This window comes from Ursus americanus, chromosome 7 (assembly GCF_024610735.1).
Source record: "Ursus americanus isolate L20-20 chromosome 7, mUrsAme1.1.p, whole genome shotgun sequence".
NCBI classification, from domain to species: Eukaryota; Metazoa; Chordata; class Mammalia; order Carnivora; family Ursidae; genus Ursus; species Ursus americanus.
In genome coordinates this window covers 77,951,398-77,967,252 of record NC_142133.1, presented here as the reverse complement: position 1 = coordinate 77,967,252, position 15,855 = coordinate 77,951,398, and the positions used below count along the sequence as shown (strand labels likewise).

At 33.9% G+C, this 15,855-nt stretch overlaps 1 protein-coding gene across 1 annotated transcript in view; it reads right to left on the bottom strand.

Annotated features, from left to right (window-relative positions):
• The window catches only part of ROCK2 (Rho associated coiled-coil containing protein kinase 2), a 133,839-nt gene that overhangs the window by 76,588 nt on the left and 41,396 nt on the right, over positions 1-15,855 (bottom strand). Inside the window, exons 2-3 of the mRNA XM_045776013.2 lie at positions 1,394-1,475; positions 327-427 (exon numbers count right to left, since the gene is read on the bottom strand). Of these exons, the coding sequence (XP_045631969.2) occupies positions 327-427; positions 1,394-1,475 (183 nt within the window). The remainder of the gene's footprint in view (positions 1-326; positions 428-1,393; positions 1,476-15,855) is intronic.

Genomic DNA, 15,855 nt, shown 5'->3' with positions numbered 1-15,855 from the left:
CTTAACACATTAAATAAAAACACAATAGTTCTTGTGGAATATTAGCTGCTAGACAGGTCATATGTGAAATCAAGTTGGCCTAATATATTCTAAATCTCAGTGTTTCAGAGCTGGAAGAGACCCGGTGTTTATCGTTTGCAAGTACCTCCTTTTATAGATGAAGACACTCAGGTTCTCTGAGATAGAATGACTTGACCAAGCTTACAAAACTAATTCTGGCATGGCTGGGCATAAAAATAAGATCGACTCAGAGGCTACTAATAATATTTCATAAAACCCTGTCTTCAAAAATAAAGTAACAACAACAAAAAAAACAACTTTCTTACCAGCTGCACTTCACCAAAAGCACCTCTTCCAATAACTTTTACAACATCATAGTCTTCTGCCTTCATCTGTAGACCTCTGATTTTTTTCACAATTTTCTCATCTGCAATAAAAAGATCATATTTATAAGCAATACTTTTAAATAATCACTATACTTGTAAACAGGTTTTTATTTCAAGAAACTGGATTTAGTTTTTAGCTAAATCAGTCAGTTTTCAAAGGTTACTATTTAAAAATCTAAGATACATACTAACTTTACATCAAAAAACCAAAACTCTATGATTTATTAAACACACATAAAACAAACAATACTAACTACCAAAAAGCAGCAGTTAATCTATTCCATTTCTGACTCTGTTGCTTGACAAGATGACAGCTAAACAGTGATGACCCACGCAGTCTTAGAGTACATTCTGAATCATGGCAGAGAGCTGCTATGACATTACTTGCAAGGCTAATCTTAGTAATAAAGTTTAGTAGCCTACTTCTTTGAAAAGTAGTAATCACATATTATAGATATAGTAACTATAAACAAGATTGTTTCATTATGAAAATAGCCCAGTCTCTGACAATTCCAACTTAAAAAGCTTACTGTGTTGATATAAACTATATATTGAATTATTTTGAGAATTTATCCTTAGAATTCAACCTCATTTACACCTTCACTGCAACATCAATACTGGTAAATGTTAAGTTACTGCATATATGACAATAATTGTTATCACACTATCTTTCATTAGCTAGATTGAAATGTCTACATTTATACAAACAGAAAGCTCATTAAGTCTCCTAAGTCTTATTATTGTTAATATTAATTTAAAAGTTCTCTTTGAACTGCCATAAATAACCTATCCTGAAGTCATTAGTCTTAATAATTTATACAAAATCTTGAACTTCACCTACTTTATAAACTGCAACTAGTTCTGTAATTTTGCTTTGAAAATGAAGAATGCTAGTATTTAAATATATCAAATAGCAAACTAAAAAATACTTAAGGTAATAATGTACAGACTGTAATATGAATCTCATCAAAAGTATAGTGATAGGATCAAATATAAAGTTTACTCACATCTATTTAAAAAATTATCTATATTCTTGTTTTTCCTCAAAGCAGGAAAATCCAAATCAAGGACCAAGGAATTTAAGCCATCCTGTTTAACAAAAAATAAAAAAGGAAAAAGAAAGTTGTTACAATTTCCAAATATTCAAAAAGTCTTTAAATTTTATTATATGTTGTTCTTGCTAAATATCAATCCACTTTGATGTGAAATTGCCCAGTGGCTCCATATCTAACAGCCCTAACTTGTTTGCTAACTTCTGCCAGAAAATATTTGAATGATCCTATTGTGTTTTCCTTTGTTATTTTAGCCAGTAGAAAAATGTCATTTATGAATGTATTTATTTATTTATTTATTTATTTATTTATTTATTTATTTATTTAGAGAGGTGGGGAAGAGCAGAGGAAGAGGGACAGAGAATCTTAAGCAGGCTTCACACCTAGCACAGAGCCTGAGGCCGGGCTCAATCTCACAACCTGAGATCATGACCTGGGCCAAAATCAACAGTCTAATGCTTAACTGACTTAGCCACCCATGTGCCCCTAGAAAATGTCATTTTATAATATGCATCCCCTGGGATGCCTGTCTGGCTCAGTCAGTAGAATACATGACTCTCGATCTCAGGGTTATGGGTTTGAGCCCCACACTCGGTGTAGAGATTACTTAAAAATAAAATCTTAAAAAGAAAATATGCATCCACTATTATTTTTGCTAATCAAATGTCTTTCTTTCTCTCTTCAAATGTCCAGTAAAATTTCACCAAGCTTTTGACTTTAACAAATACAGACTAAAGAAATTAAGAGAATAATCCCATTTACAACTGCATCAAAAAGAATAAAATACCTAGGAATAAATTTAACCAAGGTGAAAGACCTGTACACTGGAAACTATAAGGCACTCATGAAAGAAACTGAAGAAACATATAAATGGAAAGATATTCTCTACTTATGGATTAGAAGAGTTAATACTGTTAAAATGCCCATACCACCCAAGAAATCTGCAGATTCAAAGCAATAACCATCAAAATTCCAATGGCATACTTCATGGAACTATAACAAATACTTGTAAAATTCGTATGGAAACACAAAAGGTACCAAACAGCTGAAGCAATATTGAGAAAGAAGAACAAAGCTGGAGAAATCATGCTCCCAGATTTCAAACTATACTACAAAGCTATAGTAATCAAAACAGTATGGTATTGGCACAAAAACAAACACACAGAGCAGCAGAACAGATTGAAAGCCCAGAAACAAACCAACACATACATGGACAATTAATCTCTGACACAGGAGCAAGAACATATAACGGAGAAAGGACAGTCTCTTCAATAAGTGGTGTTGGAAAAACTGGGTAGCTACATGCAAAGTAATGAAGAAAGTAGACCACTATCTTACACCATACACAAAAATTACCTCAAAATGGATTAAAGACTCAAAATGGATTAAAGACTTTAAGACCTGAAACTATAAAATTCCTAGAAGAAAACACAGGTGGTAAGCTTCTTAAAATAGGTCTTAGTGACATCTTTGTGTATCTGACTCCAAAGGCAAGGAATGAAAAACAAAAATAAACAAATGGGACTACATCAAACCAAAAAGCTTCTACACAGCAAAGAAAACCTACTTAATGGGAGAAGATCAGCAAACCACGTATCTATTAAGGGGTTATTATCCAAAATATATAAAGAAATCCTACAACTCAACAACAACAAAAAGACCAAAAACTTGATTTAAAAAATGGGCAGAGGATCTGAAGAAACATTTCTCCAAAGAAGACATACAGATGGCCAACAGGTACATGAAAAGAGGCTGAACATCACTATTAGGGAAATGCAAATCAAAACCATAATGAGACATCACCTAATACCTATTAGAATAGCTATTATCAAAGACAAGAAATAACATGTCGGAGAGGATGTGGAGAAAAAGGAACCCTCTCACACTGTTGATGGGGTTGTAAATTGGTGCACTCCTCAATGGAAAGCAATATGGAGATTCCTAAAAAAATCAAGACTAGAACTACAATGTGAGACAGATATTCCACTTCGGGGTATTGATCTGAAGAACATGAAAACAACTATTTGAAAAGATATATGCACCCCTAAGCTAACCGCACCATGATTTGCAATAGCCAAGACATGGAAACAACCTAAGTGTCCATAGATGCATGTATAAAGAAGATAGTGTTTATATATATATATATATATATATATATATATAATGGAATACCTACTACTCAGCCATAAAAATGAATAAAATTTTGCCATTTGCAATGACATGGATGGACTTTGAGGATAAAGACAAATACTGTATGATTCCACTTATATACGGAATAAAAAAAAAGGAACAAATGAACAAAATAGAACACAAACAAACTCACAAATACAGACAGCAGACTAGTGGTTACATCATTAAAAAAAAAAAAAAGAAAAAAATACACTCAGACTAAGAAAGCTCCCATTCACTCAACAAGCATTATTTTTTTTTGCCTAATGCATACAAAGGACAGAAAAATCCAACAATCAATATGACACTAACTATCCTTCCCCTCAGGGAACTCAGCCTCAAAACTAAATTTCCCCTAAAAACATAAAAACAGGATGATGCATTGTTCAGATTTCTATTTTTTTAAGTTTTCTATATTTTTCACACTTTCTACAAGAAGCAAGCATTAAATTTATAATCAAAATAAGAAAAAGTACCTACATATAACTTGTTGGGGGTAAAAAAAAGTAGAAACAAAGTCTTTACTCAACGGATATGCTTATGAAGGTAACAGTATTTCTAAAACACTATTGCAAATACTGTTTCATCTCCAAGTAACTCTGAAGAGGGCATGAAGAAATATTCTTCATTTTAAAAATAAACTAAGGCTTAGAGAGATTAAGTGACTTTGACTTGTCCAAGGTCATGCTACAGGAAATGACATAGCAAATACTACCTAAAACTTAAAGGTCCAATACACTTAACTCATCCCCCTAGTCTCAATGACCAGACTAACACCAACCAGAGCCTGGAAGAGTATAAGGAGCTTAACGAGCTGAAGGGTTATAAAAAATAAAAGAGCAATAAAGAGGCCTTTTAGGGATCTGAGTAGGTAGAAAATCAGAAAGGCAATTTGAGCTTTTTAATTTACTAATTATAGAGGAATTGTACATACTATGTTTACCATTCAGTTATACTTCATATTTTTGTTTTTCATTCTTTAAAAATTTTGTCCACATTTTATGAAAATATTCTTTATTCATAAAAAGGGCAGGGGTGCCTGGGTGGCTCATTTGGTTAAGCATCTGCCTTAGGCTCGGGTCATGATCTCATGGTCCTGGGATCAAGCCCGGCATGGGGCATGGGGTTTCCTGCTCAGTGGGGAACCTGTTTCTCCCTCTTCCTCTGCTCGTCCCCCTGCTTGTGCCCTCCCTCTGGTTCTCTCTGTCAAATAAATAAATAAAATCTTTAAAAAAAAAAAAAAAAAAGAAAGGGCAGAGGTTTTAAGAGTAAACTACAAATAATTTCTATCACAAAATTCTTTATAGCCCACTGATAACATTAATGCAGACATATAAAACAATCTTGACTCTCTTGAAAGAAAAAACAACAACAGTAAAAAAAACAATAAATATCCAACTTCCAGTGAAGTTGAGATTGTTAAATTCACACTTTGAGATCCCACACATACCCACAATTCCCCTCTCCAGGACAGTTGAACTGCTTTTTAAGGGTTCCAACATTTTAGCATAGTAGACCATTTTTAAGTACCACATTATTGCTGTATCTTTTTGGTATAACTTTGCTATTTTAGTAAGTTTAAAATGTAAAATCTATTACAAGAATAAATATCTTCCTCTTGTTCAGAGACTTTTCAAACAAATGGAATATGAACACTTCATACAAATATGATAAAAGTAACTACATTAAAATCTCCATTTTGAAGATTAAAATAAAGATTAAAATCTACATTATAAAGAAAAAAATCCTCTGGAAAAAAAGGACTACAGCTTCACACTAGTAAAACGATTGAATCCTTGCTTACCCCACATCCTCCCACAGGTCATCACAAAAAGATGGGATTATGTAAAGATTAAATACTCAAGAAGAAAATCTCAAAATAGTTTATAAATTTTTCCCATAATATTCCCCACCAGTCAGAGAGCTTTTTCAGCAGCTCTAACATTAGAGCAAGTATTCAACTCATCAATAATTCCATTTTGGTTTTTTTTAGGCCATTTTTTAAAGATCAAATACTACCTCATTTATGCATTTAGTTTTATATTTATACAGTATTTTTGAATGATACTATACTTTAATCTGCTAATAATTTATATTTGAACAAAATGTAGGGGGGTGATATACACTTATAAACAAATTTATATGTGAGGTTTTATATTTATAAATTTTTATATTTGAAATGTAGTCTATTTAGTATCACTTACTAAGAAACGAATTATGGGTTTTTTTAAAATACCAGTATTTTCAGTACATGAAATCAATACCGAGATCCAGTGGCTGGGTTAGCTCAGGACTTAATTGAAAGCCTAAGTCTATGATCTTCCTTGTTAGAAGTTTTATATAAACTTTAGGTAGTATGATTTGTTTTTCAGTGTCTGTGATTTCAACTCTGATTCTCTTCGTAGAAAGTGACACTAAGCTGAGATACAGAAATTTTCAAAAAAACTCCAAACTACCAAAACTATGAAAACTTCAAAGCAATGAAGAAAATCAACACTATTTATCCCTTTCATTACTTCCAAATGTATAGACATGGTAAGATAACATTTAAAAGTTTTGCTTTGGTTTGGTTTTTTGGGGGTGGGGGGCACGAGCTGGAGGAAGGAACACAGGGAGAGGGAGAGAGAGAATCCTAAGCAGCCTCCACGCCCAGCATGGAGCCCAACACAGGACTCCATCTCATGACCCTGAGATCGAGACCTGAGCTGAAATCAAGAGTCGGACACTTAACCGACTGCGCCACTCAGGTGCTCTAAAAGGTTTTTTTAAAAAACATTTAAAAGTGCTAAAACAAAACAAAACACCACCACCACAAAATATTCAAGGACCAGAGAGAAAAATGCCAAATAATGAATAAGAGCCAAAGGCACAAAGATCTAGAGGATTTCAGGGAAGGGAACCATAAAACCAATGACTGAGAATTAAAAGGGCCTGGGGCGCCTGGGTGGCACAGCAGTTAAGGGTTAAGCGTCTGCCTTCAGCTCAGGGCGTTATCCCGGCGTTCTGGGATCGAGCCCCACATCAGGCTCCTCCGCTATGAGCCTGCTTCTTCCTCTCCCACTCCCCCTGCTTGTGGTCCCTCTCTTGCTGGCTGTCTCTATCTCTGTTGAATAAATAAATAAATAAAATCTTTTAAAAAGGGGGGGGCCTAAATGTGGTAAAGGGCCAAAACCAGACTGATCACTGGGAAAACAGTAGCTGGAATGAAAATCCCAGCCCCTAAAAGAGACACTGAAAAAAGTCTTACTGCTGAACTTTTATACAAAACTACATAACTAGGTAGGTCAGATACAGCTTTCAATCAAGTCTTAAGCTAAGCTCCCAGAGCTTGCTCACATCTCTAATATTACTGGCTGTGAAACATGAAATCAGCTCTAATACTGGACTGTGGTTGCCTATATGTGAAAAGTTAGCATTAGAGGAAGGCAAACAGTGCATTATAGTACTGTCTTCCAGAATAAACAGGTACAAGCCAACACCCAACTTCTCCCATTATATTCATCATGGTGGAAAATACATATGTAATTTCCTATTTTCCTAACTTTTCCTGAACGAAGAGCCTTTTAAATTTTAATTGTCAAGAAAGAATGAAGTGCCGGACTGGTTTTTACTTTCACTATAAACTGCTTCTAAATATCTGTTTTTAAATATCCAAATAAAATGCAATCCTCTCCTTCACCTCTCAAAAAAGGAAAAAGTTTGGAAACACTTTACCAAACTGGAATGTCTGAAGTGATAAGCAAAATGATGGAGACACTATTCTAGGAATTTCAATTGTTAAATGCAGCACAAGATATCACATAGCTGAAAATCGTATAAAATTATGAGGTGTCAGCAAATGGGTAGTACTTGAAGCTATAAAACTGGGTAAGAACACTAGAGGAGTGAGTATAGACAAGTGAAAAAGGACCAAGGGACTGAGTCCTGGGATGTACCAATATTAAGAGATTGAGAAGAAGAGGGGACTAAGAAGGAATCAGTAAAGAAAGAAGAAAATCAAGACTTGTGTTATCTTGGAAGCCAGGTAGAGTGTAGCAAGAGCGAGAGTGATCCATAGGCAATGTGACTGGTAAGTACAGTTATTCAAGGCTGAGAATTTAGCAATGTAGAGGTCATCAGTGACTTTCATCAGAGCTACTTAAACTATAAATTATATTTTTTTTATTTTACACCTTCTTAATACTTCTGTTTTACTAAAAGCTGTCCTTGTATTTAAAAACAAAAACCTTCTTTAAGATGTTATTTTGGATTCACACAGACTTTTAAATACCCTGAATACATTGAATACCTAGCATTCGACTTGGTCATAAATTATATAACAGGTCAGTACAGTATTTGTTATTAATAATAGGAACTTTTCTTGACTTCTTTGTGCCATGTACTGTGCAAAGCACTTTACATGCAGTCAACATTTTAATCCTCATGACAATATATAAACCAGGTATTATAGTTATACCCACAACCAGTAGGCATAGGAACTGTACTTATAAGGTAGGTTAAATAATTTGCCCAAGCCAACAGTTTATAAGTATTACAATTTTGATAAATTTATACTTTAAACATTATTGAACTTGAAGTTAATAAAGTTATTCCTCTAACAGAACACAACAACATCCAAGTTTTAAAGTTAAGACAACAAAAGAATAGGAAACATATTTCTGTGTATCTGCTATACAGATAAGTAACCAGGAAATGTTATTTAAATGAATTTTTAATACATTTCCTCCTTCTGTTAACACAACTCCAAATACAAATACAAAACTAAAAATAGTGGGACCAGGGGCACCTGGGTGGCTCAGTTGGTTGGCGTCCGACTCGACTCAGCTCACTTCTCAGTCTCAGGATCATGAGTTCGGGCCCCACGTTGGGTTTCACACCCATTAAAAAAAAAAAAAGAGGGGGACCAAACAAATCCAACTTAGCAAATAAAATATAAATTTTTAAGCCACCCTATGTGCACACAAAGAAACTTCTGAATCTTAAATATATCCCATATTATTTTTATAGTACACCGTCTATTTCACCTAGAACAATCTAAGTCATATTAACTGATCTGTTATGATTTATCAAAATCAGATGACTAAAATCTTTAATGTTTATTTTACAATATATCTGTGAAAGTACATTAGTCTAAGATCCATAGGCCAAGTTAAACCACAAACTAAATGTATCCTGTCACCTAACAAAAAATATTCTTTATTTGAAGACAAAAAAGTTACTGAGGAAAATAAGAAATAAGAGAGAACTAACTGGGTGAAAGTGTCTCACACATATTTTGCATCATATAAATCAACTTCACTATATAAACATGAATAGCTAACTTAATGAAGCATAAGAACAGCTTTCCTGTTTGCTTCTATAAATCTTCAGCTGCCTATAATTATAGTAAAATGAGTTCTTAAAGTTCCCTACTGCCTTAAACAATATAGATGGTACAATAATGAATATGTTACTAACAGAGTACCAATCATATTTAGAACACTTAAAACAGAGTAATTATATTAAAAACTTGCTTAGAACCTGAATTCTGAATTGTAGGGGAAGAAGAATCTCCTTCAACAAAGAATACAGTTTCCACTGATCTTAAGCCTTTCTAAAGTGTGTGTATTTTAACAGGCTCCTGATTTCTAGCACCCTTTATGTCTTACACACCAATGTGTCTTAGCACAGCATTCTCCCAGTTCCTGCCTTTATTTAATATTTTGATTTTTATAGTTTGTTCATCATGGTTTTTTTGCATTTTACTAAAAGTGTACAAAGAAAAGTGTTGTGATAAAATATTATTTATCTTGATTATGGTCGGGTTTTGGCACCCCCTTCAGTTTTGTGCCTATGGCAAGTGCCTTGCACGCCTCACCCGGGCCCCAGTCCTGGTGCTAACACACTGAAATCTCTATGAGACACTCATGAACTGCAGCATGTTTTAAAAAAATGTGCAAAGAATCACATAATTGATTTGATTAAAGTTTTAAAAAAAGAATTAGTCAAAAAATTAAGTGTAGAGTTAATAATAGTACCAATGGTGAGAGTGCCCCTATGTTGATAATAATAAAGCAGCTGCTATATACAGAGAATTTGCACAACAGACACTGTGTCAAACACTTTCATGTAATTCACTGAATTTTCCAAGTTGACTGTAGAAGTAGGTATTATTAACAACATTTTTTTAATTGAAGAAATTAAGCTTGGAGAACTCAATTTCTCAGAATTGCAGCAGTGTTGGGATTGGGTTTAATGCTGCTTCAAGTAATTATTAGTATTTTTAATATTTTACCTAGGTTCTAAATTTTTTCTTCTAAAAATATTAAGTCAATGGGAAGATATGAATTAAATACTATTCATAATGTAGTACATTGTTCAGAAACACATGAATAATTTTTTTTAAGGTTTTATTTATTTATTTGACAGAGAGAGACAGCGAGCGAACACAAGCAAGGGGAGTGTGAGAGGGAGAAGCAGGCTTCCCACTGAGCAGGGAGCCCGATGCAGGGCTCGCATCGATGCCAGGACCCCGGGATCATGACCTGAGCCGAAGGCAGATGCTTAAGGGCTGAGCCACCACCCAGGCGCCCCAGACACATGAATAAAATTAACATCAAATTGTATTTGTATAACTATACTTTAGTTTATAAATCAACAATTTTATCTTTTCTTCTAAAAACAAGGTTCTCCTCCTCGAGGCATATACAGTATTTTACTGCTCCCTGTAGAATAAAACAGAAAATCAGTAACTTACCTCCCCATTATAAAATTATCAGAATAGTTAATGTCACCTGGCTGAATCCTATCCCTAATTTAACACTGGCATTCAGCTGAAAAACCACTAGCAGATAAAATCAGAGTAGTTCTTCTAATACTGACTGTAAACAAATCAAACTTTAAAAATATTCTGCGTATCTGTAACTCACAAAATTAAGTATCATATACAGACTTTGGGACTCTCCCCTCCCCACCCCCAAAAAACCCCTGCTCATTCAAGGTAACAATTATTCAAAGAAAAGACTAATACTACTACCAATGGTAATAATAATAATAATAATAATAATAATAATAATGGTAGTAAATAGGGATGTTGGAGATGACAGTGGCCAACAACACAAAGCAACACTTATTATATCTTTGTGGATTTATGCCTAGAGAGAGACAAGCCACTCCAACAATAGAGTGGATATTCCAGCATTTTTCAAATTTTGAAGGTAAAACATAAAGTTTTGTTAACTAGTACTTTGTTTACCAGAAGGTAAAACAACTTGGTCACATTTTCACTCAGAGACAAAGAACAGTCCTCCAAACCTCTGTTTCTGGTCAATTGTTTAGTTAATTAAACCAAGAGAACCATCTTCTTTCATTTTATAACTAGAAGTTTTCCCATATGATTTCCACCCACCAAGAACCTAAACATAGAAGATCATTCCTACAATTTGTGAAGTTAACATTTCAGCTTCATCTCCAAACAGACCCTATCCATAAGATCGAGCAATCACTCAATGAATGTTAGTTATTATTTCCAGTATTTTCAATACCACATAAATACACACTTTGCATACAGGGATTACATAATTCAAAAGATGTACACTTAAAAGTGTTTTACATTTGACTTTAACATCTAAACCTATCAGCACATCTTTGATTCTAAAAGATGGAACCAAAAACAGTTCCATTACTAATTTAATGTCATAATTTTTACTTCTTCAAATTTCATTTTCAACATCTGTATAATGCAATATCTAGATCGCAGGGCTAGCTTGACAACTAACCAAGTATTGTTATGAAGCCAAATGAAACAAAGGTTAAGTCTGAAAAGTACTAGTCACTATACATTTTTTTGTTATGAATACACTTATATGGTAATCAATTTAACAAACTCTTTTTATTCCCAAGTAGTTTTTAATCTTATTTCAACTTTACACAGCTTGAAATTTTATTTCAGCAAATTAAAATCTGGGAAAGATTACCTACAACACGTAAGTGTTAGAAGCACATTATTTATAATAGCGAGAAATTCAAAGCAACCTAAAAATCTGGGAAAAGAAAAACTAAGATTCTACTAAGGTTTGTTACAGCTATATTAAGCAATCATTAAAAATGATGGTTATAAAGACTACATAGAAAGTAATACAAAATATTAATGTTAAGGGATGCCTGGCTGGCTCAGTTGGTTAAGTGTCTGTCTTTGGCTCAGGTCATGATCCCAGGGTCCTGAGATAGAGTTCTGCATCAGGCTCCTTGCTCAGCAAGGAGCCTACTTCTCCCTCTCCCTGCTGCTCCCCCTGCTTGTGTGCTCCCTCTCTCTCTAATGAATAAAATCTTTAAAAAATATATTAATGTTAATAGAAAAGCATAAAATATAAAACTGAATGTATGATAATTCTACTTATAGGACTATGCATATGAAAAATTTTAAATGGAAATACAACAAAGTGAATATAGAAAATGTGATATCATGATGGAGTTACATGGTTTTATTTTTTTCTTCCCCTAAATTCTAACATTTTCTGTAGTATATTTTGTAACTCATAATAAAATACAGTAAAATCTAAATGTTTACTAAATGTTCAAAATATAAGGTAGTATAGAAGACACTTTAATAAATTCAGACTTCAAAAAAATTATCTATAGCTCTCCATATCTCTACTGAAAACATACCCTATTTTAAATTCCAAAACTTTTTACTGTTCTCTGCCTCCTACAAATCATATGGTCTTTTTCTCCCTGAAAGCTCTCTGGAATTCAAATGAATGCTGCTTCTGCCCAAAATTTGAATTGGGATTTTTATAGGGATTAACAGATTAATTTGGGAAGAACTGACTTCCCATCCAGAAAGCAAGGTGGGTTTCTCCATCAACTTAAATCCTCTATTTCTTCCAGTAAAGTGTTATTTGCATATACTCTATTTAAATCTTTGCTAAATCTATTGCTAAGTATTTTACATTTTTGTGGCTACTATCGCATTTAACTAGGTTGGCCATGTGAAGGACGCTGAGCTCCTTTGAGAGCAAAACTTTAATTAAAGTTCCCAATAGAAACACATTTGTTATATTCCATTTCTTACTAATTAATGATGCTCAAATACAACTTAGGTAATTAAAAAGGCAAATGTGATTTCCTTAAAACTCTGTTTAAAACTTCATACAGAAAAGTAGTAGAGAAACATCAAGAAAAACATGAATGAGGGTTGTGGGGCTGATGAACTTTACCTATTCAGAAACCCCCCTCATCCTGACTCAGGTGCTGATTACATTATGAGATAAAAATGAGTAAGAAACTCCTCTTCAAGTTTGCAAAATTTCAATCAAGGCTTTCTATTATAGAGACTTATCCTCCACTTTTAAATCCTTATTTGTGTTTGAAGTACTGGGACGGGAGGGGTAACGTGGAGTTGTAAAACATTATACTCTATATCACATCTTCCAGGTAGAAAAAAATATGTTTCTTTTTACTCTTAAAACCACCTCAGCAATTATAGATAAGAAGTAGACAACTGAACTGCCAGGTAAATGAAATGGAATTAAAGGAATTTCAAACACAAAACTATCCTTGCCTCTTATTAGATTTTGATATGTCACTAGAGTTCCTAGTAGTATTTTTTAAAACTATAGACATTTAAATCTTTCCTTTTATATCCCACAAAAAAGCAATCGCTGGAAATATTTCCAGTATCACATCATTACATCGAGAGACATAATATCCTCAGTTTTCTAGTCAATTGTTAATCAAATCTAAACAATAAGCTTCTGAAGGCACATCCAAGTACCAAGCTCTCCTGAAAATCAGAGGGCAAAAATACATACCCATAAGTCACATTAGGAAATCAACATATACTGAGCAGCTAATTTGTGCCAAGGAAAGTCACTTTCTCATTTAATTCTCATAAAAACCAAATTGAAAAAGGAATGCATATAATGGAAAAATGTTTTTGGACAGAGCCATGTAGGTACGTAAGAGACGCAGAAGTTGTAACCAGAAGCAGCTATTTCTGCTACCCATATAACTACTACTAGAAAACAGTGAAAGCAAACCTCAGCAAAAAAAGTTGATGGTTGTTTGTTTTTAAAGTACATGCTCTTTTCCCCTTCTAACTATACATGTAACTTTGCAGACTCAGTGCCCACCTGCTTTTACTGAAAAACTAAAATATTCTTCTCAATAGAAACTACAGAAGCAAGGTATATTTGACCCTCACCTAGGAAGCAATGTTTCTTCTACACATCTGAGGGGATTTTTTTAGTAATTAGAAAAAAAATGTTAATAATTGGAAATATTAGAAAAAAAAGTCTAAACGTTTTATATTAAGCATCTGTCTCAAAGCTCTTTTGGCCACCCGATCTACACTTCCTTATAAATAAAAGAAGATGAGCAAGTCTTCATAAGGAAATCTAATACACTAGTTTTTGGTCTGTTTTACCTTTTGGTAGTCCATATATTATTATTTGGCAGAGAGAAGGTCTCATTGCTAAAACAAAGTGAAAACAACACAGGCAAATCTAGAGTTTCTAAAGGCTCATTACCAACTATCATTTCATATATTACCCTTCTGCATAGTGCTCAATTTCTGGCAATAACAGCACCTCAGGTAGGAATAAGAACTTCTTGTCATTTAACTTAGATATACATTACTCTGGTTTAAAAAAAATTACCTGAAACACTGAACCTAAATCATCCTTAACTAGAACTCACAAATCACCATAATTTCTCCTATACTCAAAGGGAAAAGGTAATGAAACACACACATATCTGAACTTAGTATTCTAAGAACCAACTTCTGTGGTGGATAATTCTATCTACTTCTATACGGGGACCTAGTACCATATTTCCAAGCATCCACCAGATATCCAAGACACCTCAGAAACCTCCCAACTTGGGTGTATGTACTCAATGGGACTATGTAAGATGATCCACTAAGGTGTAGGAAGGAAATATATAATTTCGCTCATTTAACCTTAAAAAAATTTAATACAGGAGTTTTCAGTAACATCCCACTCTTGTTAGCTTTCACTGAAGTGTGACATACTACAGTTTGCATGTACCTTATCATGGGTAGATATTACCTACTAAATTTTTTTAAAAATTCTCTAGTAGAAAGATTACCAAGGAGATTTAAGACATTCCATTTTGGGGTGCAGACATATACCAGTTTACCAAACTGTAAAATTTAAATTTGTATAATTTATTATCTATTGTACCTCAATAAAGCTATTTGAAAAATGAATGTAATATATGTATTCACAGATTTAAGATAACACTAAAATGCAAATAGTACAAACAAAAAGAAAATGGCAGTGGTAACCCTTCACCTACTCCTTATATAAGCTCTTATGGCCCAAATTATTAAATGCTAAAAACAACAGCAAGCTAATCATATCACTTCCCTAAAATTAAAAATTATGCGAAGCCCATTATGAATTTCATTCATAATCATTAATAATGTACAATATTTCTGCTACAATCTTAATTTCTATAATAATTACCTCATATGCAACTAGGATGGAAGGAAATGATTAGAATATTAATTAAAATACATTATTCTTTCCAACTTGTTACTATTTTTTTAAAGATTTATTTTTCAGAGAGCTAGAGAGAACACAAGTGAGCAGGGGGCCTTCAGTGGGAGAGAATCCTGAAGCAGACTCCTCTCTGAGTGTGGAGCCTGACCCAGCGCTGGATCGCAGGACCGTTGAGATCATTACCCGAGCCAAAATCAAGAGCAGGCTGCTTAACCCAGTGAGCCACCCAGGCGCCCCTCTTGTTAATATTTTTAAACGACGGGCAAGCTTTCTCAAATTAAAAAGAACGCTTTCAAGGGGCGCCTGTGTGGCACAGCAGTTAAGCATCTGCCTTCGGCTCAGGGCGTGATCCCGGCGTTATGGGATCGAGCCCCACATCGGGCTCCTCCGCTATGAGCCTGCTTCTTCCTCTCCCACTCCCCCTGCTTGTGTTCCCTCTCTCGCTGGCTGTCTCTATCTCTGTCGAATAAATAAATAAAATCTTAAAAAAAAAAAAAAAAAGCTTTCGAAATACAAGAAGGCATTAAGAAAAAAGTCAAAAATCATGCCGAAATGCCCTCCTACATTATAAAATAGTAGCTTCAAAGATACCTACACTGTTTATGACATTAAGCTATCTAGGGAGGTTACAAGTGCAGATGAAAAAGCTGAGAAGACATTTTTCCTTTGTTTAAAAAAAAAAAAAACTGATAAAGAAGGCTGGGGAAGTAAAGGTCTTCGTGGGCCTAAATCTCAAAGAAAACA